This window comes from Thermobia domestica, chromosome 5 (genome assembly GCF_964235325.1).
Source record: "Thermobia domestica chromosome 5, izTheDome1.hap1.1, whole genome shotgun sequence".
Classification (NCBI taxonomy): domain Eukaryota; kingdom Metazoa; phylum Arthropoda; class Insecta; order Zygentoma; family Lepismatidae; genus Thermobia; species Thermobia domestica.
The window spans coordinates 162,802,827-162,829,340 of NC_137458.1; the positions used below are offsets into that span (position 1 = coordinate 162,802,827).

The 26,514-nt window shown below is 35.2% G+C and overlaps 1 protein-coding gene across 3 annotated transcripts; it reads right to left on the bottom strand.

The window, feature by feature from the left end:
- Window positions 1-407: 407 nt before the first annotated feature.
- LOC145686226 (uncharacterized) lies at window positions 408-24,269 on the bottom strand. 3 transcript variants are annotated; one of them, XM_081759300.1, is made up of 5 exons: window positions 24,119-24,151; window positions 21,452-21,545; window positions 12,257-12,401; window positions 6,490-6,594; window positions 408-1,884 (listed from the first exon to the last, which is right to left on the bottom strand). In XM_081759300.1, exons 3-5 carry the CDS (start codon window positions 12,389-12,391, stop codon window positions 1,783-1,785), a joined length of 342 nt encoding a protein of 113 aa, XP_081615426.1. In that variant the 5' UTR covers window positions 12,392-12,401; window positions 21,452-21,545; window positions 24,119-24,151; the 3' UTR covers window positions 408-1,782. The 3 variants fall into 3 exon arrangements, with proteins under 3 accessions (XP_081615426.1, XP_081615425.1, XP_081615427.1); XM_081759299.1 differs by lacking the exon at window positions 21,452-21,545 and having other exon boundaries at window positions 24,119-24,269; XM_081759301.1 differs by lacking the exons at window positions 21,452-21,545; window positions 24,119-24,151 and adding an exon at window positions 23,786-23,936.
- Window positions 24,270-26,514: the final 2,245 nt, after the last annotated feature.

A 26,514-nucleotide genomic window follows, 5' to 3' on the forward strand; every position in this document is an offset into this window, starting at 1 on the left:
ACTAGAATACCCGCATTGCTGTCAATTAACCATAATGAAAATTCAAATTACCCCAACTCTGATGTAGAAAATTCAGTTAATGGCGAATAAACAAGAAACGAAAATATAAGTTCGATAACACAAGCACAAAGACATAAAAAGAGAGAAACTACTGTATGTGGACATGTGATATATATGTATATACATATATGAAGTTTTAATATTGAAAACCGCGTACAAAATGAATATGGCTAGTCAAATCTTTTGCCCCTTTCCTTGGACATTTCTACATCTACGCATGCATGACATATACAGTCAAATAGTAACAAGAGTCATCAATAGGTAGGACAAAACACCCGTTAAAGCACACACATGGACATTCCTTGTTTTTTCCAATTACCCTTCAATATACACACACAAGAAAGATATACAAATCAAAACGATTTTATTCAAAAGTAATAAATGTGTGTCCGCATTAAGTACAGCACCAAGTCAACCATTACAACAACGACGGAATGATAACTTCAACAAATATTAGTTATTTATGCCTTATAGTAAGTGTGTACCGTGTATAGATATAATAAACTCGCTTCAAGATTATGTTGAAATGAGCTTTTAACATGCGTAGTCATGCAACTACTTACACTAATATTCACAGCAATACACTTGAAGACAATAATACATGATCTGTTTAATTATAAATGTTACATATGAATTTCATTACCGGCAATTCAACATAAGAAATGTATCCTTTTCTCTTATGTATGCAAATATTAGTTGTTACTTAATAGCACGTTCTTGTTTCTCCAAATTAAGACGATACTCCATTGTTGAACTGCACCTTCTATTCTTACATTAATCTCCTGTCACGTCTTACTTTCTGATTTCATTTTTGTTACTGAAGAACATAATTTAACCAACGCAATACATATAGTATTTCAGTTGGTTCCATATATATGAATTACGAAACAGAAAGGTCAGTTATTAATTTTAATTTTTATGAACGGAGTTCAGATCGATTTTGTGGAACACAAACTTCGATATTTTCGATAGCCAAGGCTTCTGGTTTTGTAATTCTCTTGACTGTTAAAGACTTTCTGCATCACAGTTAGTCCGATTTCTATTTTTCATTGTTATATCAGTCTCGTTAATCGGATTGACTAATTCAAATTTATGAACCCGATAGATTGATCAAATAAAACGACATAATTACTTGTACTAAAAAAAATAGTTTAAACGACATTAATTTTATCTACAATTTGTTTAATTTTCATCTCACTCATTTGTTACTGATGAAAGTCCGGTTCATGCAAAAGATCATGAAAATATTATACAAACCTGCTAATCCAACTATTTGTTTTATATGAAAATGTCTCGCAGTATTTCAAATATACAGAATTTTAAGTTCTCATAAATATGCTAGAAGTGAATGAAATTATACACATAAGTAACTAATTTATTTGATCTATTGTGTTTTTGAGGTAAATTTGCACAAAGCATTACGCCATTCAGCGAACACCAAGTTTGCCCTTTTCTTAAATACACTGCGTTCGTTACAAAAACACAATATGATAAAAAACTTTAACTTAAATAAGAAATATACACGAAACATATGAGATATTGACTTTTCTTTCACATTCTATTATTTTTAAAAATTTATTATGCTCAATGAGAACGTTTATAAATAAATTTAAGCAGGAAATCGTTCAGTGATAGTACATTGGTATATTACTCGGCAACTACAAAATATTTATTTACAAAAATAAAGAATGTTCATTCATATAAACAGATATCTGGTGGATTTTAAGCAGCTTGAAGCATATTCTGTAGCCGTCCTTCCTCGTATAGCTTCTTAACATCAGTGCCTCCACCAATGCATTCACCCTTTAGAAAAACACGAGGCACCTGGGAATTAAAAAAAGAAAAATGGAACTGACAATACTGAAAATCCAAGACTAAATGCAATATTTATACTTTTTGCTGCATACACACCAATCATCTAACACTAAAACATACGTAATTTTTCAATGGTTTGTGTAGTCATGAAAACAGCATGCAAGAATATCAAACATAAGCACGAAGCAATTACATGTATTAAACTTGAGAAAAATGCGACAAGAACATTTAATGTATTGCAATAAATCCGGCTATCAAGAAATACTCCAGCTATCGGTTTGTAAGTAGTACAAAATAGTTTCGCTACAAATTAACACTAAACATCAGCTTCAATCACGGATCTCCGAAGTTATATAGTCCCAAAATTCGTGCATGCTTCATGTTCGCAGTATGCACAGAAAATAGGAGTCTATAGCGAAACAATGGTATGATATACTTTAGAAGATGATGTGATTTGATTCAGCAGACCAAATGCGATTTTTAATGCAATAGCATAGCACCCCTTTCAATAACTGACTATATACAATCAATTCAATCGAATAACGTATAATTAAATACACGAAGAGAGCCTATTTAAAGTTTAGTTTACGACAAAGCAAAAGGTCATAAATATCACAAGAGCTAAAAGACAACGCATCTTTAGTTTCTTCTTTCAAGTAGTCATAGTTATCAATTTCATCGACTTATATAGCCATAAACTTGACCAGGTATGAAGTTAAAAAGAATAACATTCCGATTAGAGGAATGAGAAACTGTGGTCTGTAATCTCTAGCACCACACCACCAATCTCACTTATAACTAACCTAAATTTATGCTTACGTCTCAATCGTAAAATCTGGAGTCGCGAATTCTTACTTTTGGAAAGAAAAAAATCATGAAATTTATGCTTCTATGCTCATAAACCCCTTATACATAGAAAAACACGGTACGTAAAGTGATGTCTTAAATTATTAAGTCTATTCTACTTGTCTTCTCTCATTGTCAAACAGAAACTGAATTTTTGTACGTGACTTTGTGAAAACTTGTTCAAGTGTCCATAGTAGTGTGTTTAACCGAACTCTTTATTGCTTGTCGTAGTTCTGCCAAGTGTATTGAAGGATTTCTGTAAACCAACTGTTGAACCTTTAGAAAAGAACTCACCTTGTATCTGCTACTATTGTATTCCTATTAAAAGTTTGTACTTTCTCTATTTTAGCCCGCACTGGAGACATGTATGCGAACACTTTTACCATAAACTGGAGGAAATCATTGTGGCATTATGTAATTTTTGGGCCTGTAGTAAGGAAACACTCCCGAGTATTCAAAACGCACTTAACACTTAAAGGTTTGAACTTTGTCCATTAATTTAGGTGTGAAAGTAGTGTTCGTAGGGAGATTCGTCTTGTTATGAGATTCTTTCATTTCTCATTAATTTCATTGATATACTGATATACATTTTCTTCTTATAATAGTCTATTCTTTTCTATTTATTTATGCACAAAACCTGTTTATTGATATTAAAATGATATTCATGTCCTTCCGTTACAGAAGTCTTTGTTGTGTGTACATCGCTATTGCCAGAAGATTGTAATATGAGATATTTTACAAATTAAATAACATTATTCTACATATGTGCAAAAGGAAGAATAAAATTCCTGAATTAATCTTTTTATTTAATTCCTGATTATGCAGCTCCATCAGTGATATAACTTACCCTATCTATGTTAAGTTTGGATTCTTCATACTAATGAAAAACGAATGAAATATATTTCTTTCAATGTTGTTGGAGCATGAATGTAGCACGTCAATTTCATTAATGTCGCGTCCCGATTCTTGGAAGTCCTGACGTTGGGGGTTCCACTCCTTTTGCATCCTTGATGTGTTCTTTCCCCTTGTCGAGATGTTCCTTTTTGTCATTCCTATGTAGGCTTCACTGCATGAACAAGACACGGAGTAAATTGTAAGTAATGATAATTTCTCTCTGTAATGATTTTTATACTCCGAAAGTGACTTTTCAAAACTTGCTCAATGACAAAAACGTCTACAAAGGTAAAAGAACACATCAGACATGCAAGAGGAAGGGAACCCAAACGCCAGAACTTTTAAAGCACTTGTAAGAATCGGGACACAACATCAATAGAACTGACGTGCTACACTCATGCTCCAACACTGAATGGAATGTACTTGAATCGTTTTTCATTAAGACGAATCATCTAAGTCTTGACGTAGATAAGGGAATTTAATTCAAGACTAAACATAATTATGCCTTTCGCACATACGTAAAACTTAAAAAAACCTCATATCACAATCTTTTGGCAACACTGATTTGCATACATCAAACACCTGTAGTTTACACAGTTAACATTTCTGTAACTGAAATTTGTTTAATATCCGTAAACAAATTTCGTACATAAATGTACGGATACAGAAAAAATTAGATTATTATAAGAAAACAGTGCACACGTGAAAAAAGTTAGTGAGAAGCAAAGTATCACATAACAAGACGAATCTTCCTACGAACACTATTTTCACACTCGAAGCAAATGGACAAAATTCAAACCTTTAAGTGTTAAATATTTACATTACTTTTTGAATACTCGGAGTGTTTTCTTATTACAGGATCAAAAACTACATACTGTCACAATAATTTCTTCCAGTTTGCGTCCATGGCCCCAGCCCGGGCCAAAAAAAAAGTACGAAGTTTTAACAGGAATACAACAGCACCAGATGCAAGGTGAGTTCTTTTCTATTTAAATGTATACCCTAGAGCATTTACAAGTTATTATACGTTGAACTACTAGTTAACTACCAGACCAGCCTTTCAGTTTCAATTCTTGCTCTCGTACAGTGGTTTCCAACCATTTTTGACTAACGACACACTTTACTGAATGTACACGGCATCGCGGTACACTTGTTTGCTTTTTAATCAATACTAACATAAATTATAACAGTTTCTAAAATATAGTGACTCTTATGTAGCACTGAGTATTGTTGCTGCCGCTGGAGGCGTTCACTAGTACAGTTTGTCTCAGATTTGATTTTAAAAACAATTAATAAATGTTTCATGATTATTAAAGATTGGAAACCATTACTCTAGTACGATGTGGAGCCACTGCTGACTCTTTGGGCCTACGATTTATCTATCAAGTTAAAAGAAAAGATAAGAAAGAAAAAAAAAAAAGGAAAAATTTGCTGATATGTAATTTGACTATCTTCAAAGAAAACCACCCAAATACAAAATTTGCTCTCCAACTGAAACACCATTTTGGTCTGCAAAATGTTTAGTCCTTTCAAGCGGTGGCCTGGGGCTCTAGACTCGAGTATATGACAATGAAGCCGTTCTATTTAAGGAAAATGTATTTTCAGCAAACATTTTAATTTTTAATATATAATCATTCGATTTCCATTTAATCATTTATTCACCATTTAATCACGATCTTTACGAGTATACACAATGGAATAAATTGAAGATCTAAAGACTGCTCATGTAAGTTTCATTTTCCTCGTGTGGATATTTAACAATAAGCTCACATTGTTCATTGTTATCAAGAACTGCAGAATAATATTTTTTAAATGTTCGAACTTTACAATCCCAATAAAATTTTAATAGGTGTTCAAATATTCAGAACTATTGTTGAACCAAAAAAGCTTTTGGATATGACGCAATCGATAGGATGCAGTAATAGTGTACTATGATATACAACATTACTTTGTAAAACATTTTAAAAAATATAGCAATTATATTTTTCTATTATTAAAATATGTGATAAATACATTTTAATAGGTATTAATTAAAATCTTCCAAGATTAAATGCTGTAAAACGATATAACACATTTTACTTTGATATTAATAGCTAAATCACTCAACACTTACAAAAGATCCACTTGTAATCACTCCAAAGAGAAATTTTTAAATATCGAAGAATCAAAGAATTTTCTTTATTGTTCATTTTCATTCCATAAATGATACTTCATATTACATATAACCATTTAAGCTGAATCGTCAATTACAGATCGTTAGCATGTATTTTACAAATATTTCAGGAACTTCATTTTTTTTTTCCTTTGAACTCTTCTCACTGTTTCTCATAACGTCTTGAATTTAGTGGTATTCAAACTGGATTCTTGGAAATAGGCTCGGTGACACGGTGGTTCCCTAGTACAGTGCTCACCTCTGATGCGACGGGTCCGTGGTTTGATCCCAGGCCATGTGAGTTTGTAATGGACAACATCGTTTCCGTGGTTTTCTCGGGGTCTTCCCGTTTGCTCTCACATCTTATACCACCAATTAATTAATAACCATTCACTTTCTTAATCATCCTTTAGCCCAAAACGTACTGAGAGACTTCCCTAGAAATTTCATTTTCTTTCATTTTGGAAGTAGACTTACTTATTCAAAAAACATGAATCCCCATGACACTCAATACTACTTCATTATAATATTACACTGCAAACGAAAGAAATTAGATTTTTCAGGTTTACGTCCTAGATATATAATTAATTACGTCCCAGATAAAGATATATATATATATATATATATATATATATATATATATATATATATATATATATATATATATATATATATAATTAATGCAAGTACAAAATATAAATGAAGAAAGTATAAATAATTACCGTACGAGCTCCAGTTATCTGGTGAAGAACATTCTGTATGCTATCTCCATCCGAACGGGAATCAAGCTCAATTGCTGTGTAAGTCTGCTTCAAGTTATCAAACACCTGTTAACACAATTGTTTTGATTAAATTTACCATCTTCCTTCAAATCAAGAACTATTATGTCATTATAATTTTCTATTTCTTTCCTAACCATAATGTTTATGAATAAATTTTAGTTTCCGGAACAGACAATTTATATCTTTTTAAGGCGAAGGCTGCCAATGACATAAAAATCAGCAAATACCTTATTATTATTATTATTATTATTATTATTATTATTATTATTATTATTATTATTATTATTTCTTTCAATGTAGCTCATTACAACATTTCATTAAAACATGACAGAAGCTGTCCAAGATTCCTAGTTTGATTAATACCCAAAGATAATTTAAAGTATCTTTACTTTAAATATTATAAACCCTGAATTTTATCATATGTATTCATCATTATTTCGGAAAAGTTGAAGTTCATGAAGTCAAAAATGGTAAAATGGCACTGTAAGTTGGTAAGTAAATTACCAAGGTTGTCTCGACAAACTAAAACTTTTCTTGTGAGATATATACAGGATCAATATAACATACGACTAACATATTTGGCAATCCTCGAAATGAAGGTCTTGATAAACTAAAATTTTTGTCTACCGTTTTGCAAACATCCTTAAATGAATACCAAGCGAACTGTAAACGATGAATAGTATACCACAGAAAAGTAAATGTAAACGTTTAATAAAAAATTACTTCTCAGCAGTACTTCTATGGAGACGAGAATCTCTCAAATGGCCGATATTTCGAGCAAATTTATTGACTGTTCTTCTTCAGGATTAAAAAACAAGCTTATATTGTACAGCAACTTGTTCACATGTGTAATATTATAGTGGAAATGAAGTAATTATTGGAACTATTCGATATCAATACATAGTTGCAATAACGAAAAATCCACTACCATGAGAGTCTTTAAGACACTTAGTCAACACTACAATTATTCTACTTAAGAACGAGAAGTGCACTTTACCTTGTCAATAATTCTTTATTTTTAATGTCTATATTTACAGGCACTATAGTTCATAAATTTTTCTGTAAGAGGGACGTATCAGCATTTAACAATCCACTCAACGACGTAGTGAAGTCATAGAAAAACTTACTGAAACCGCACTTTGAAATCAATGTTAAACAAATACAGGGTGTTTCAGATAAAACGTCCAGTGCTTATAAATCCGAAACGGCTGAGAATAAAAAGATGAAACAAAAACTGAGATAGGAAAATGTCATAGGGCGCATCACATGGTGGTGTTGTGGTGATCCCCAGGGCCCTCCTTCAGGGGGGCCCAGGGGCCAACTTCAAATTTTAAAATAGGAACATGTATTGAATCATACCTCATTCAATAGTACTTAAAAAACGAAACAACTTTTGTAGGAAACAATTTTCGATTAGGGCCACCGTTTTTAAATGGCCGCAAAAAGTGGGTCCTATATCAGATAAAACGTCCAGTGCTTATAAATCCGAAATGACTGAGAATAAAAAGATGAAACAAAAACTGAGATAGGAAAATATCATAGGGCGCATCACATGGTGTTGTCGTGGTGACCCACAGGGCCCTCCTTCAAGGGGGCCCAGGGGCCAACTTCAAATTTTCAAATGGGAACATGTATTGAATCATACCTCATTCAATACTCCTTGAAATACGAAACAACTTTTGTAGGAAACAATTTTCGATTTGGGGCACCGTTTTCAAAATGGCCGCAAAAAGTCCTGTATCAGTTTGAAATTGGCACCTGGGCCCCCTTCACGAAGTTTCCTGAGGGTCACCACAACAACACCACTTGATATGCTTTATCATCGTTTCTACCTCAGTTTTTGTTTCATCTCTCTATTCTCAGCCGTTTCTGATTTAGGCCTATAAGCACTGGACGTTTTATCTGATACAGGACCCACGTTTTGCGGCCATTTTGAAAACGGTGGCCCAAATCGAAAATTGTTTCCTACAAAAGTTGTTTCGTTTTTCAAGTACTATTGAATGAGGTATGATTCAATACGTGTTCCCATTTGAAAATTCGAAGTTGGCCCCTGGGCCCCCTGGGGGTCTCCACAACACCACCATGTGATGCGCCCTATGACATTTTCCTATCTCAGTTTTTGTTTCATCTTTTTATTCTCAGCCATTTCAGATTTATAAGCACTGGACGTTTTATCTGATATAGGACCCACTTTTTGCAGCCATTTAAAAACGGTGGCCCTAATCGAAAATTGTTTCCTACAAAAGTTGTTTCGTTTTTCAAGTACTATTGAATGAGGTATGATTCAATACATGTTCCTATTTGAAAATTTGAAGTTGGCCCCTGGGCCCCCTTGAAAGAGGGCCCTGGGGTCACCACAACAACACCATGTGATGCACCCTATGACATTTTCCTATCTCAGTTTTTGTTTCATCTTTTTATTCTCAGCCGTTTCGGATTTATAAGCACTGGACGTTTTATCTGAAACACCCTGTATATACAGAAACTAATATGTAAAACGGAAGAAGTAAAAAATATACTTTTCATTGTTATTTAATTTTAGTAGATCAAATCTGTAATATTGTCTTTCAGTCTTTGTCAAGATTACCTTCTTCACTGTTTAGATTTGGATTTTTATTTGAAGTGAAAGAAGCCTCGAATATATTTCTTTCAGTTTGATTAGGATCAGAATTAGGAATTAGATTTCTGAGCTTTCGGCATCTATGGCCAGACTAGAGTATCCCGTCACGTATGAGAGATGACGTTCCTCGGCGATCACAATGCCCGGAGAATTTGGGAGGAAGAAAAGAATGGGGAAGGAAAGAAGCTACCTGGGAGCATTATGGACGGTACCATTCCATCATTTGCCTAATGTGAATGAGGATAGCCAAGAAAATCTCACTCAAGATGGCTAGCCTGATAAAGCTTTTACATTTCTTCGAACGAGTGTCCCCGCCGCCGAGAAACGAACCCTGGATCGCTCGTACCAAAGACGAGAGCTTTAGGGACTACGCTACATAGGGCCACTCTTTCAATTCGAGTTGAAGCACAGTGCAAACTAATGATGTCCTGAACTGTGTGTTTAGTATTGCGCACATGCTTGGATAATCTTGAAATAGTTTCATTATTTACTCTAGACTCCCTTATATGCCCCTTCAGTCTGGTATTAATATTTCTTTTTGACCTACTTGATCTTTACAAGAACAAAATCTTTGGTAAATGTCATTTAATGAGACTCTTACACTGAAACTCCTTTCCAAATTTAAAGGTGACTTTTGACTAACTTAAGCTTTATTTTTAAGAATTTTTAGCAACCTAAATGAAATGAAATGAAATCTTTCAGTTTAACGTCCCACGATTATGCCCTTTAGGTTAAGGGGGACGGATGATTACGGTAAATGAATGATTATGAAAGAATTTGCGGAATGTGAAAATAGGAGGAAACGGGAGTACCCCGAGTAAACCCACGGACATGATTTTAGCAACCTAGATGTAAAACAAGGAAATAACGGAAAATACATGTCAGGTAAAAGTTAATATTTGGATCAATTTGTTCATTAGTGCCTATAGATTAGTTACCTTGTCAGAAGACCAACAAGAAGAATTAAAACACATCACTAACTCGGGGATCGCTAATGGCTACGATAGGATTACCTTGGAAGTTAGCAAAAGCATGTTTACAATATTTTTAAGTATACAAGCACTGAAAATTTAGTTAAGTTGAAAAAAACATCAAAATGGGTTTCTTTTCCATTAATTTTGTATTTCGCATCTAGATTGCTAAAACAGCTCAAAAACACAACTTAAAAGTTAGTCAAATCTATCTTTAAATTTGAAGTCTCAGCCAGCATAGGAGTTATTTTGTGAATAAAGTGATATTTATTAAAGATTGTGTTCTTGTAAGGACTCAGATATAACAAAAAAGCAATATTAACATCAGATTGAAGGAACACATAAGGCAGTTTAGAGAAGATACAGAAGCTATTTCAAAGTTACCCAAGCATCTGCAAAAATCTAAACATTCTAATTAGATCACCCCTATTTTCACTGCGCTTCCATCTTAAATTGAAAGAAATGTATTCGAGGCTTAATATTATTGCAATGGAACTTGTCATACACATTACATATAGATCGTAGTATTTTTCAAGATATATGATGTTAGGGTACCTGCAGCCGAGGCCGCTCCAGAGGGAGTGCCAAATAAAAAATATATAAATAAAAAAAGTAAAAAAAAAAAATTTGAAAAAGGAAAATTTCTCTTCTCAAAGATCATACACATGCTCATATCACCTAAAAGCTTGTTTTATTCTGAAGAGAATGACATATCGGCCATGACACTCGGATAAATAGTACTGAAGCAGTAGCTACTTAACTGAAAATCAACATTTTCCTTTAAAAAAAAAAAAATTGCACGAATCTAAAAGGATTACTGGATTTAAAAAAATAAAGTTTCCTTTTTTTGAAGGAAAAATGTTGAAAACATATTTTTTCTAAATCTCATTTTGAGTTGCCAATTTGTTTTCTTACAAAATATTTTACGATCAACAGACCTTTGTAATATGCGGCAATCGTACATCACAAATTTCACCAGATACTCAGGATAAATTCGGGAATTTCCTGAACTCTTTTTAATTGAGCCATTTTTCATTTTTGTGTGTGTAATTATCCAGGTATAATGTTAAGAAAATAAAGGCAGATCTTTAGTAGTTTTCTTTTGAGTGAAGCGTTTATAGTGTCTTTGATTCAAATTATGGTATCACTAAAAACAAACAAAGAAAAGTCTGATTTGCGCATTTCAAGCAACACTTTTTCGCTTGTATTGTGTCATTATCCAAGTGTAGTGCTGAGAAATCCTTTTTAAGTGATGCATTTTCGAATTAACTAACACATGATGAAAGATATATGTATTATTTGTTTGTACTAATATGCGAGAATGTACTACGAAACAAGGAAAGGTAGTTACATTACTTTTAGTCCCAGATTATAGTTTAACATCATTACAGCAAGTCTGATCGAACTCGAACTAAATTCTTTGTGCATGATTTCCAAACATATTTGTTTAATGGCATTCTGTTCTGGCTGGAAATCTCCTTTGGATAAATACATATTTAAAGCAAACTCTGAAACTAGACGTGTATTCAGAAACACGACTGAAGAATCTAATTATGATTACATTATTGTTATCAATCAATCCAAGTTTTTAAGTACATTTTTGCAAATAGGCTTTCTTAGGTTTTACTGTGAGTATTTTGTGGGGGTCATACGCAATAAAACTCACTAGGTTTTTTCTGAGCTTGGGAAAATCTCAACCACTTCGTGGGGCTGGAGTAAATTCCTCCTGCTTTCAACCAGTTTAGCTAAAAGAGACTACATGCGATTCACTCAAACATCAGATCCTGCAGAAACATTAGAAACCAAACTCTAGTCAAACGAAAGAGCTCTAATCAATTTATAATTTAAAGGTGACTTCTCCAGAAGTTTAAATATAAATTTCTGAATACACTTTCTGCAATTTCGGTGAAAATTAAATTCCGTGCGGTAACAACACTAGCGACTGAAACCATTTAGGGAACTTGTAAAGACACAAGAAACAAGAAAGTTATTTTCTACCACTTTTGAATAATACAAATGCGTCAATTACTTTGTTTAAATAAATAGAGCATATTTACTTCTTGACTTCTTTCAAGATGAGAAAAAAAAAATGAACTAAATGAGAATCTGTAATTACCTCCTTCGCCATCTTGCAATAGGGACAATACGACTTGGAGAAAATGACTACAGAATCGCTCTTGATAAGATCTTTGACCACACCAGTAGTTTCTTCACTACTCATCTCCGGTTCCTTACTTCCACCCAAACCCATAAAAACTGAACTGAAAAGAAACACAATCACAAATAAGAAACAATCAAAATTACAGTAAATAAGAAAAGGCTATGAAGTGAAGATTCCATGTCAGAAGGGCCCGGACACAAGGGTAAGGGCTGCAAGACCAGAGTCTAAACGGCCCAACGTCGAAAGTCCCACAGCCAAAAAGACTGAGATCAAAGCAGGAGTGAAAATCAGGGGAACATGGTGTCTCCTTAGTAAATTAAAGTGCTTGCCCAAAAGTATGAGTGTATCAGTGGTTATTAGCAGGGTTGGCAAAAACCATGGTTTTTATTTTTATTTTTTAATGTTTAAACCATTTTTGTTTTGTTTTGTTTAAATAATTGGCTCTATGTATTTATATCACATATGGACAGAAACAAGTTTGTTTCGCCTAGGTGTTATTATGCAACAACCAGATTATACTGGAAGCGGTCACATAAACTTAAAGCGAAATCTAAACCGCTTCACGGCTTACATCCGAGAGAACTTATCCTCCATTTGAACTCGAAACCGGGACTAATTGGCCACAAATGCGATACGTCTTCCGACTCACTCACGAAGGACTCCTGATAAAAATACGTTGTACTAATCTTCACATACTTGTTAATATAATTGTCAAGAGTCATTTCAGAAGGATAAAAAGATGAAACAGTTGCACAAGTGAAACCATTATACAGAATTACATATGGACAATTTCAAAATACTGGAGAGTTCCGAAGAAGTCCAAGTTAATTCACTACAACTTTTATTAGTCCAAGTTAAAGAAATACAACGACTTAATTTCCGTATCAGTAAGAAAAGTGAATAAAGATAGTGAAAATAAAAAAGTGAAGTTGGTATTGGTGTAAAAACTGAGTTGAATGATTGTATGTAGATCATGGCAGCCATCTTGAACTCAGCACATTGGATATCACGCAATATTTTTTAAATAGAACAATGAATCTGTCACACCAATTTCGGCTAGAATCTTCCTACAAACAATAATCTGGACTGATTTATGACAGACGGCTATCCCCTTACGAGATAGGGTGTGTGCTATGTTTGACATTTGTTTTTAGGAGAAGAAAGTATCGGGACAGGCAAGAAACAAAGTGAGACGTCAGTCATGTTCTTCACGTTTCTTGTGTTTGCTTGCGTTTGTAAAATATTGTCGAGTGAGTTACCACATATGTTAATAGTAAGTATAACATATTTTAATAATAAGCATATTTGTTGTGTTAATTTTTACTTTACAACTATAAAACAATAGCATGCTCTTAATGTGCAAAGTCTCGAACATTTCGTAGAGCTCAACGACTTCATTCAAATAGTAGCGAATGTTTTGTTTGGTCAGTGTATTGTGCTGTGTGGGGTTAATACGCAAAGGGTATAATGGCAGAATAGCTAGAAAGAAACTATATATTATCGAAATTAAAAAACGTAAGATACTTAAATCTAATAGAGCTTTCGTAAACAAGCCCAACCATTGGTGGGAATATGTGTTGTTAACCGACGAATCTAAATTGAACCTGCATGGATATGATGGTAGAACAATAGTATTTCGATAAGTAAACACAGAGCTAAATATCAAGAAACTCAATCCTATAGCAAAACACGGAGGAGGAAGTTTAATGGTTTGAGTTATATGTGTTTATCAGGCGTTGGAGAGTAGTGTGTTGACAAGATTATGACAAAAGAAATATATCTTAACGTTCCTAGGGCAAATATTCACCAAACTGCGGAAAAATGGGACTGAGGAGGACTTCTAGTTTTATCAAGATATTGATTCCAAACAAAGTGTAAGGGAACGTTTGTTTCATAACTTCCCAAAAGTGTGTGAAACTCAACCCCCAAAGTACCGACTTTAACCGTCACTGAGAATCTTTGGAACGAATTACAACGTACGGTCAAAATGTATAAGTTATGGTGAAAGAAGGCTTGCATTCTGGAAAATTTCCCCACACTATACGAGGAAAATTGTAACAACCATGCCGAAACGTTTAAAGAAAGTAATTGTCGTGCGCTTACTAACTGTATTAACTATCAGCTACTAACTGTATTAACTTGGAGGAAGGAAACTTTTGAGGACATTTTATAGTAGTTTATTTCATGATGTCCGAATATTAATGTGATGAGGTAAACACAGAATGATACATGCAAATTTAATATAGTATTTTATAGTTTATATTCTTTGAATTATTATTAAAACCTTTCCACAACGATGGATTGGAAGACGAGGTGTCATCGAATACCCTGCAAGATTTCCCGATCTATCACTACTGAATTATCTTATATAGGGGTATATTAAGGATAAGATGTATCGCACAGAACCACACACCCTGAATGACTTAACGGCATGGCATTGTGAAAGAAACAAAAAATTTCCTTATGATATACTACAGCATACACTTTCCACGTTTTACGACCGGTTGGCCTATTGTCAGATAATCGACAAAGTGTAAGTAAAATGTCATATTTTCTTGTTCATGCTCTCTGTAATATTCAGGGTACAGTTACTCACAGGCATATAATAAACCTTCTTTCACATAATTTTCAGTTCTTTAATGTCAAACGTAGCATATTCTATCTCATAATGAATTAGCAATAGGTCAAAAGTTAGTTCAAATTCTCGTTTCGGAAAAGATTCTTGCCAATATTGATGTGTTACACATATGCTTTCCATTTAAAGAATACTGTGTGATATCCAATGTGGCAGAATCCAAGTTGGCTGACAGGATGTCCACACCTCCATTCAATGCAGTTTTTTGCACGAACATCCACCTGCAACATCTGCTTTTTCGTCGCCAGGACATCTCGTTATTACTGGCCTGTCCTTATAATTTTGTCTACTATATACAGATGTCAAACATGGAACACTTACCGCATAAGGAATGATGATAGGTAAAAACTGGGTTCAGATTCTCGTTTGTGGGAAAATTCTAACCTAAACTGATGTGTCAAACACACTACGTTCCATTCAAGAATATTGTGTGATATCCAATATGGCGGAGCCCAAGATCATGATGTCCACATCCTCATTCAATGCCATTTTCACAGCACTACATACTTGCAACTTTTCCCTTTCATCCGTCCACGTGTTTCGTTATCAATTGCCTGTCCAGATACATTTATCTACTAGGTACAAATGTCAAACATAACATAGCCTATCTCGTAAACGAATGAAGATAGATAAAAAAATAAGTTCACATTCTCATTTGTGGGAAGACTGTAGACTAAATTGATGTTTCGAACATACCACTTTCCATTTTAAAAATATTGTGAGTATGCAATATAGTGGAATCCAAAATATCTGCCACGAGGTCCATACCCTATTTAATACAGTATTCGCATCAATACCTACCAAAAAAATTTACACTTTCTCCGTCCATGCATACCGTTATTACTGAACTGTCGTAACACTTTTGCCTAGCTCTGTATATAGATCCATATGCATGTTCTTTCAACACAAATAAATCAGCCACTGTCTACAGAATGTTTTTCATCTAATAAGCATTTTACATTTTTCAAGCTTTTCAAGCTATACTCAGGTTTTTCGACGCGGGTCTTTCTGTCCGAGCCCTTCTGACGTGACACCAAACGTGAATACACATTAACAGAAACACTACGTTTAATGACAGTATCAGAAACCCGCCGCGCGGCTCCCTGGCGTTCGAAAAATGTGAGGGGTGGAGGAAAATGTGCGCCGGACCTTCCTTTCAAGCGGAACTTGGCCCAGTGCGCTACGAGCAGCGGTTGAGAAAGCATCGCTGTCCGCGCGAACGTCGTTTTGGTCGTCGGTCACGTTTTTTGAGCGCCGAAAATGGAGTCAAAGATTGACCAACGCCACGCCATCAAGTTTTGTGTCAAACTAAAAAAGACGTTCACCGAGACCCAGGACCTGCTCAAGGAAGACTTTGGGGAAGATGTGATGTCCCGTACTCGGATCTTTGAGTGTCACAAGGCCTTCAGGGAAGGCCGGGAGGACGCCGATGACGAACCACGCTCTGGGAGGCCGTCGACGCCGAAAACCGATGAAAACGTCGACCGAGTTCGCGAATACCTGAACCTGGACCGTGCAAAAAATTGTGACTGAAGAATTGAACATGCGGAAGGTGTGCGCCAAACTGGTCTTATCATCAGTATGATGAAGTTTCTAACGAAAAAACAAAAAAATTGCGGCGAGCTGTAGATATCGAAATATTTTATGAGAATTAGTAGGGAACTAACCAAAGTATATGATGTTCTTCCAAACCTTGAAAAGAAAAGACGAATGCAGTTAAGTACGAATGTAATAAAGGCCGTTGAAGACCTACCAGCTCGATGAGAATAGCAGCATTTTTGTTGGAAAAAATGAATTACATTTCAGTGAAAATGAATGGAGTGAAGGAATACAGACAAGAACAGCTGATTTTGTGAAACTTGAAAGAACTCTCCATGCATTTCAAAACTACGTGCCCAACGATACAAACAGATTCCTCCAAATTTTATGCCTTGAGACTAAATGTTGTATCCTTGCTGGATCCGCAGGTACTCAACAATTTGCGTGCGTGTTTACCATCAAAATGCTAAGATTATGTTAGAACACATCTAAAGGTTGACTTCCAACACTCGTTAATACTGATGGCATGTAATATACGTAAGTACGAGTGTATGATGGATGTGTGTTGTAGCTGCCCTGGAATTATTGATATGCTTAATATTGAAATGGAAGAAATGAATGAAACTGTCAATGTTAAACGGTGGGTAAGGACAGACAAGGTCCACCTTAACAAACACTGTTTTGAGTTCCAGTGAATTCATTGAAAACCTCATACGGAAATTATTAGCCCTCAAACAGCACCACTATATATTTATGTCTGCGTATTTAGTATTGGGTGATTTTGCAGAAAATTACACATTCGTAATTCAAGATGAGATACAAAGTTATCATTGGGTAAATTCTCAAGCCACATTAAAAACTTTTGTGTATTACTATATGAATTATTCAATCACAATGTATGTATTATAAGTGATCATTTTGCAATACAACACTATTACTGTGTATATCTTTCACAAGCAACTCATAAACAATGTAAAGATGATTTTCCCAACGTGTCCCTACAATTACCAATTCCGGCTATGTACGCTCGCTCTCATTTTATAAGGGATGGCAAGGGACTTTTGACTCACTTTGTATACATATTATATCATGCAAAACTGTTAAAGTTTAAGCATCCTACCCTAGATGTTATCAACTCAACGATGAACATAGTGGATTGCACCATCTTCAAAGAATTGGTTAATAGACTTCTGTTCATTAAATTGTACATTTGAACATAACATCAATGTAAACTAAGCCACAACAACAACACATGCAACTTTCTCTCAATTAATTTGTACCATCACAGAAGTTCCGTGAATATATAGTCATGGAAAAATTAATAGCAACTCTGTGGAATTTTACGCATTTATAGGGATTTCAAAGAAGTGTCTACCTAAATATGCACAAACATACATCAAATTAAAGGAAATTTTATATAGAATCCATATCTACTTCAAAGGTTACGTATCTTTACAACAATTAATGATATTCAACAAAATATGACGTCAATTGTTAAGTGGAGTTAAGTGAAGGATACCCAATTGATTTTGGCTCAACCTAATATTTGATTGGATGTCCACGCTTAGTAATAACGTCTTTGCATCGTTGTGACATGGAGTTTACTAAGTTTTGTGGTGCCTCTATTAAAATACAGTGTTGCCAGACGTCGTTTATTGCTTGCATTAACTCAGCTCTCGTTGTAGGATGTCTTGCACGAACCTTATCCTTTAAAACAATCCATACATTTTCAACTGGATTTAAGTCGGGCGAATTACCAGGCCAAGGAAGTTGGGTAACATGACGTAAGGACAGCACATAGTCTTTTAAAACTCTGGCACGATGACAGGGGGCAGAATCGTCTTGAAAAATAAAGGAACCACCGTTGAATAATCTCTACCCGCAAGTATCATTGTCGTTTCAAGAATATGTTTATACCAGGGTTGGCAAAAACCAAGGTTTTTATTAAAAAAAACAAAAAAAAAACTTTTTTTTTTTGGTTTAAACCAGGTTTTTATGGTTTAAATGATTTGCTCTATATATTCATATCATATATGGGCAGAAATAAGTTTGTTTCGCCTTGATGTTATTATGCAACAACCGCGTTATGCTGGAAGGGGTCACATAAGCTTAAAGCGGAATGAAAACCGCTTCTCGAGTTACATCCGAGAGAAATTGTCCTCCATTTGAACTCGGAACCAGGACTAATTGGCCAGAAATGCGATACGTCTGCCGACTCACTCACGAAGGAATCCTGATAAAAAAAATACGTTGTACTGATCTTTACATGCTTCTTAATATAACTGTCAAGAGTCATTTCAGAAGGACAAAAAGATAAACAGTTGCACAAGTAAAACCATTACACAGAATTACAAATGAACAATTTCAAAGTACTACGGAGTACAGAAGAACTAATTTAGTTCAAGTTAGTTAACAACGACTTTTATTGGTTCAAATTAAAGAAATACTCCGACTTAATTTGCATATCAATAAGAAAAGTGAATAAAGATACGAATTATTTGAGTCCACTTTGGCTCAGACTCATTTATACATAGATAGATATACCAAAGATACTTATTTCACTGAATGCCTCTCGTGGGGTCTGTATGACCCCCCCCCACACACACAAAAAAAAGTACGGCATTTTCGATGTATTTTATCAATAGTAAACACTGAAACGAAACAATATTTAGAATTTTTCTTCGATTGCAATTACATAACAATAATAACAACTACAAAAAATCACAAAATAAACATTTATAAACTTATTAAAAAAAAAAAGTTGCTTTTGTAGTATAATCTTTTTGAGTAATGAATGGGGAATTTAGGTCTGAATATAATACGAATAATATACGGGAGTGAAACGTGATAACCCACAAATGTGTGTTCATCAAGATTTTACAAACACACTTTTACGAACATTTTTTTTTTTTTTTTTGGTTTAAACCAGTTGTTTTTTTTGAAAAAACCAGCTGGTTTAAACCAGCCAACCCTGGTTTATACGTTTGTGCATTAACACCACCATCCCAAATGTGAATTTTACCAATTCCACAAGAAGAAAAGCATCTCCAAATCATTACACTGGTAGGGTATCTGGAAGTTTTTAAGGTCCATGCAGAATTATGTGCTTCACCGGTTATGTGATAAACTCTAGCGCGTGAATTACTGCCATAAATGGTTATTTTCGTCTCATCACTAAACAGAACTTTACGCCACTGGTCACTTGTCCAATCATTGCGAGCTTTGGCCCACTCTACGCGCCTTTTACGTTGTTCCGGTGTAAGATTGGATTCCTGACAGCTCTACGTGAACGCAAAACCTTGATTTTAACCTGTTTCTCACTGTTCGCGGACAAACGTCGACACAAGATGTTTTCCTCCAATTTCTAGCAAAATTTGCTGATGACTCAAACCTATCTGCAAAACACAACCGTCGCAGTGCACTGTTCTGTCTAGGCGAGGATTTCATTTTTCGATCACATTTGCCAATTATTCTTCCACTTATTATTCACCCTGCTTCCCGAATCTTGGCCAGCTGCCTACCAACTGTACTTATATGCAGTTGCATAATCTGGGCTATTTCAGCATTAGTTTTGCCACACTCACTTAATGTTTTAATTCTAGTGGCTTTCTGTGGTGTATTGTCACACGTTTTACCCATATCGATGTTCGATATGAATAATTTACAAACGGTAAATCAACATTTATGGGTATTTTCAAATTTGTCAGCAAAAGTAACACTACTAGACCAACACGATTACGTAACCCAGGGAACTTACACAAGGAAACAGAAACCACACTGCACGCTTGGAACGTGTATTATCTTATTGAGCGCGGACCTCACTAAAAGCAACATCGAGTCATCCATTAAAGGAACATTTAGCATGACGGATTTGTGTTTCCTTTTCCACACATTTAGTTGAATAGCATCAATTGTTGTATAAAGATACGTAACTTATGTGAGTAGATTTGGATTATACGTGAAATTTCCTTTAATTTGATGTATATATCACTGTACGTTAGTGCATATTTTGGTAGAAACTTCTTTGAAATCCTTATAAAAGCGTAAAATTCCAAGGAGTTGCTATTAATTTTTCCATGAATGTATATGTATGTAAAACAAAGAAACGCTCCTTTATGTTGAAGTCTGCTAAAAGCATGGTCGACCCATACAACTCCTGACTCTAAATCAGTAACACAATAAGTGAAATTATAGTAGTTAAGAAGTGTGACTGGGCTGCATTTCCTAAATTATTTCAATCATTATAAGCATCCATTAATACTGATACTCGGTTATTCAAATATAAGAGACACTCTGATACAGTCAAGATGGTCTGAATGGCTATGCACCGACCTCAAGAGTGACAGTGCACAACTGAGTGGCGCGGTCGTTAGTTCATAAGTACAATAAATTGGTTACCAGAACTTGATTCTCGCACTTCCCGCTGATCTAGTGGCTAGTGCGTGTGCATTGGTGCACGTCGCCCCGGGATCGATTCCTGAGAGAACACAAATACTTAACTTCACAATCATTCACTTTGATTAAACATCCGTCTCCTATAGCATAAAGGGTATAACAGTCAATTTCATTTTCAGATTTTCACTCTCGACCTAGTCGCAGAGTTTTGTCTTTCACTGTTACTGAATTCGCACTTATAGAGGGTATGATGGAAGAAAAATTTGGCAGTTTCTTCAATTTCACATACAACACAATAAATGTTAATCCAAACTCGAAGAGGATAGAGAAAAGACACGCATTTCCCAGAAAACGTAAGAACAATTACGACAGTAAATCCATTAATAAGGATCATAGTTAGAAGGCCATTTACGAAACATAACATCCCCATTGTCAAAAAGGAATTCCAAGAAGTGTTAGAAATAACAAGCATGAAGCAACGTTTGGCTTTAAGCAGGACTGAGTTAAAGCACAGGAAAGTTATAATCCCCAACATATACAACTCATTCTTTGCTGGGACCATTGCAATTTATTATACACACCTTTAAGCAGAATATCTTTATACAAAACTGTTTACACTTTATTTTTTTAGCCTGATTTACTGACGAACAGTTTTACTCGTTAACTACAGTGGTTCTGAAAAAAATAAAAAAGACGTAAATAAATACACAAATTTGTTTTCTTGTATTACGCAAAGAAAAGTCCAGGGTATAAAATAATATATATATATATATATATATATATATATATATATACCGGTATATATTGGTTGCCAAACTTATTTATAACACTTTCTAAGACAAAAGAATCAAACTCCTGAAGTTTTTAAATATATGTAATGGAAGTTAAATTAATCAATGTGAAAGTCTATTGAGTTCAATTAAACATTCTGATCAGTTTTTCTAGTCTTTTTCAGGAAAGTCTGGATTAACTGCTAAAGATGACGGCCCCGAAATACAAAATTTACAGAGAAATGAACAGAATCAGACAAAATGTAACCGTGAAAGTAACTAAAAAGGTAATAGTTAATTAGTGTAGAGTGATTAATTAGGAAGAAAAAGAAAGTTGAATTCTGGACACCTAGTTCGCAAATTCATGCGATATTACGTAATCACGCGATAGAGTATAATATAACAATGTTTCAAACCCAATTTTAATAACCCAGAACGGGATGCTGCAGTATTGGTGGGAAATATAGATATATAAAGCGGTAAGTAAGAGGGGAATTGCATCTGAACCAAATGTGGGGAAACTGCAAAATTTTGGGTGCTATCCAACTTTAGGGGGGAATAAATTTGTAAAATTCTGGGAAGAAATATGTTCCTTGATTTCACAATAGGATTGTACAAGTAATCAAAATATATCGGTATGTTCCCTTTTATATGTATACTAAGGCCAGGAATACATGGAAACTGCTCCTCACAACTTAGTAGTCCATAAGAAAGAAAGGATGAAGTGTAGTGCTATGTGAAGGCAGTGTAAGTGATCACAGCAGCATCATACAAAAGGCATGTGTTTTAAGCCATATAAAGGCTTTATCCATTACAAATCCTCGTTTATGCATGTACTCAGCATCACTGACGAGCCTGCTCTCTATGGACGCAAAACTCTGCGACGCTCAAGCTCTGTCTCGCACCTAGTACAAGTTGGCTTGTGTTTTGAAGTTTACTCGTGTTTTACGCACTGGCTTTTATGCCGTATGTGCACACGCTGTAGATATAGGCTACTCTGCTCTCCTAAAATCAATCTGCACCTATTAATGCAAATGTTCCCTCCAGAAACAAATTCTAGGCAGTAAGAGTGCATTTCCTGTTAAGAGAAGTACATATGTCATGAATACAAGTTATCTCCTTGTGTGGTAACCGAGTAGGGAAAAGAAGTACTTTCGTATGTCTCCACCATCAACCACTCCTCTAATAGTTTATTTTACATTAATACTGCAGTAGGGTGTTGGGCAATAATTTAACAGCTACTTCTCATCTCCCGTGCATGTGGATACTTCTTACTAATGCACTACCTACAAAAATGATTCTATATCATGTACAAGTGGTAATAGAACACACAACAAACCCAGATCATGTTGTGTTCACACTCCAACACGGAGTGTGAATACAGCGTGATCTGCGTTTTCTTTTAGCATAGCATGCAGTAAATGAGGATCTCTATCACTGCTTGCAGATTGACTCTGTAGGGTTCAGTATAAATATAGTGTGGACGTATGGCATAAAAACTAGTGCATAAAACACGAACCAACTTGGGATGGCATTTAGAATCTCCCCCAAACTCGTTTCATGACTCAAGAACCGAGTACCTTGTTCTTTGTCTAAATTGTGATAATGGAAGGAAACAATGAGCCCTGCAGGACTTTTAATCCCCTTCGCGCACTGAGCTATATTTTGTGAAGAAACACTGGATATCTTACATGTCCAAGATTGCGGGAGAAACTAGAAGATACCCCTAACATGTGCTAGGTGGCCACTAAAAACTACGAATGCTATCTAACTGAGGGAAGGAGCGAAGCAAGGTGGCCCGAGAGGTAGCAAGGGGGTGCGTCCGTAGGGACTAGGAGCGTCACCGACGGGGAGTATACGAATAAGCGAGGATAGTGGAAGAGCACACTTACACATACAATACTTTCACTATCACTCAAAATTCATTTCAATGTTCTGTGCAGTGACAGTAATTACTTATATTCAAACTCTCATACCTTCACAAAAAGTGTTTCACATCGTATTTTACGCAAAGTTCTAACCCAATACTTACGTGAGCTCCTCCTCACAATCTGTAACTTACTTTAATACAGCTTACTGTAATTTACTTACAAGCCAGATTATAAGTCTATCTTACGAAATATTTGGAAACAAAAAGATACGTGCCTATTAACTCTACTCTAATGTTACTTCCAACTGGTATAAATTCCGTAAGCTAGTAACGATTCAGAGCTGATCCCGGACTTTCCTACAGACTTTCCGCGAAAATTGTACGAAAGACTACCTCATCTCTTACTATATCCGTATGAGTCATAAGCTGTCAACATCACGTTTTTGAGAACAATTATAAAGATGCTTTAACTCGAAGCTTCGTTACATTCTAACCTATTCAAGAGCAAACATTTCCGTATTCATGTCTAAAATAAAATTGAGATCATACATATATGTATATACATATTATATTGCTTTTCTTATAAACACATATAACAAATTACTTACAGAAAACACCATGCAAGCACCACCCGCAAGAAATACGAACAAATAAGCATCGCAAAACGACTTCAGTGTTCTAAATAATTACATGAAATCTCTTACAGGCCATACGATATCACATAAACATTTGCGCGAATCGTGGTTAAAATCAATTTTTAGAGTATATTTTTACATATTAACTAAGAAATTTCACATATCCTTTATCTTAACATATTTCATTATTACATTTCATATTGTTGTGATGTTTTAAATAATACTGCATACATTGTTTGTTCTTGTTTTTCGCGAAGAAGGAACAAACTAATTTTATTATTTAAAATTTATACGAAATAAATGAAATAAGAAAATTGTGTCTTCTGATATCGAAAAAGCTAACAAATAAAATATTTTATTCGTTTTACAATGAGCAAGCAAGATGTCACATACTAGAAGTGCCCAGTTTTATGGAATGTTTATTTGTATGTGTATGATATTTTAAAGTAACAATCTTATTACGATATATTGTTTGACCGTTTTTCGTGTTATGTTTCACATTTTACTTAAATATTAATTTACTTTTAAGGAAATAGATTTTGAGAAGAAACTTGCGCAGAACGTCATAATGCGTTGTTATCAAATTTGTACGTTTACTGTGGTCGTCACAATAAGAAAAGTTTTGGATTCTAGCGTAGGGCCGGACTGGTCATTAGTTGGCCCCGGTGGCTGACATTGTGTTGACCCCGAATTCTCAATCTACCCCAACCACCATTATCCCAATTGCCCACTGTTTTCTCACAATGAAAGTACACAATTTTGTAATTTGTTGATAAAGAACTACAGACAAATAAATTTAAAGTCAGCACTGGCGGTTTCAGTATTCGTGAACAAGAGATACGATAAGCTACAAACCAGAGTCCCCTATACATAGCCCGAAATATTTTTCGGGGAGAGATACCCTCCGTAACAAACACGACAAAATCATCTCGTAAGGACATGAGAATCAAGTAAGCACTTGTTGTCCATGAACTATGTCAACTGAAAAGTACCCAGATTGGGTGTTTTGGGGATGCGGCACAGGATCGACACGGCACAGGATCGACACGGCATACGACCGACAATTCAGCTCAGAAACCTGTTTCGGTCCTGTGCCGTGTCGATCCTGTGCCGTTTCGGTCCTATGCCGTGTCGATCCTATGCCGTGTCGATCCTGTGCCGTTTTGCTCTCACGCCGCTGCTCTGAAATAATTTAACTTTTAATCATGTGCCTAAAAAAATAATATTTTTATTATCTGTTTAATCTTTGCTCTTACAAATTATAAACTCCTGTCGATTCTATGCCTGTGCAAGTTATATGCATAGAATACGTACGATCGAAACGGCATAGAGCCGACACGGCACAGGATCGACACGGCATAGGAACGAAACGGCACAGGATCGACACGGCACAGGATCGACACGGCACAGGATCGACACGGCGCAGGACCGAAACGGCATAGGACCGAAACGACGCACGATCATCCCCACTGCGTAGTATCTATAAAACCAAATATTTATTTCTCATAAAAGCAATCAGAGACCTGTCAATTGATTTTAAAATATAAGAATTATAAGATATTTACTATATGAATATTAATAATTGTGAGTGACAAAAGAATGATAGTGCTAAATGGACAAAATATAATTTCTTGTGTGCTTGGTCAAAAGCATTTCTATATGTATGGAATACTTATATTTATTATTATTATTATTATTATTATTATTATTATTATTATTATTATTATTATTATTATTATTATTATTATTATTATTACGTTTTAACTCGTTTTGAAATCATGGCCTGATTCCACTAGAAAGCGAAAGCCATGAGAAATGTAAGCTAAGTAGTAATATGGAATACTTTTAATGTTGCTCACTAGAGGAAACATGCTCGCATGTCTTCTCGTCTCGATATCGTGACCACAAGAGACTTTTTTAATAAGAAGCTCAGTTGGGAAGTAATAACTGAGCCGATGGCTCGAGCCGGTTCGCTTGGGGTGAACCATCGGCTCGAGCTGGCTTGGTTGGATGAACCATCTGCTCGGTTCGGCTCGTCTGGGCCGAAGGCTCTTGCTGACACGGTTCGGTGAGCTGTTGGCTCGGCTCACTTCTCGGTTCGGGTCCATAGTGAGTGAGCTGTGAGCCCAGCTGCTCAAGTTGTTTACAATTGTAAACCCGGGCCGAACAGTTTTGAAGATATTTGGCCAGTGCCCTATAACGTTTAACAATGTTTGGCTCGAGCCCGAATACTCAACCTAAACCCTCAACCCAAATTCACAAGCTCGTGAACAATATCCTTGACTCCTAGAATTCACGACTACCGAGGTTAGCAATCAACTAGTTTTTTAGTATTCAAACACAGACCGCGTTTCTTTCATGTTTAAACA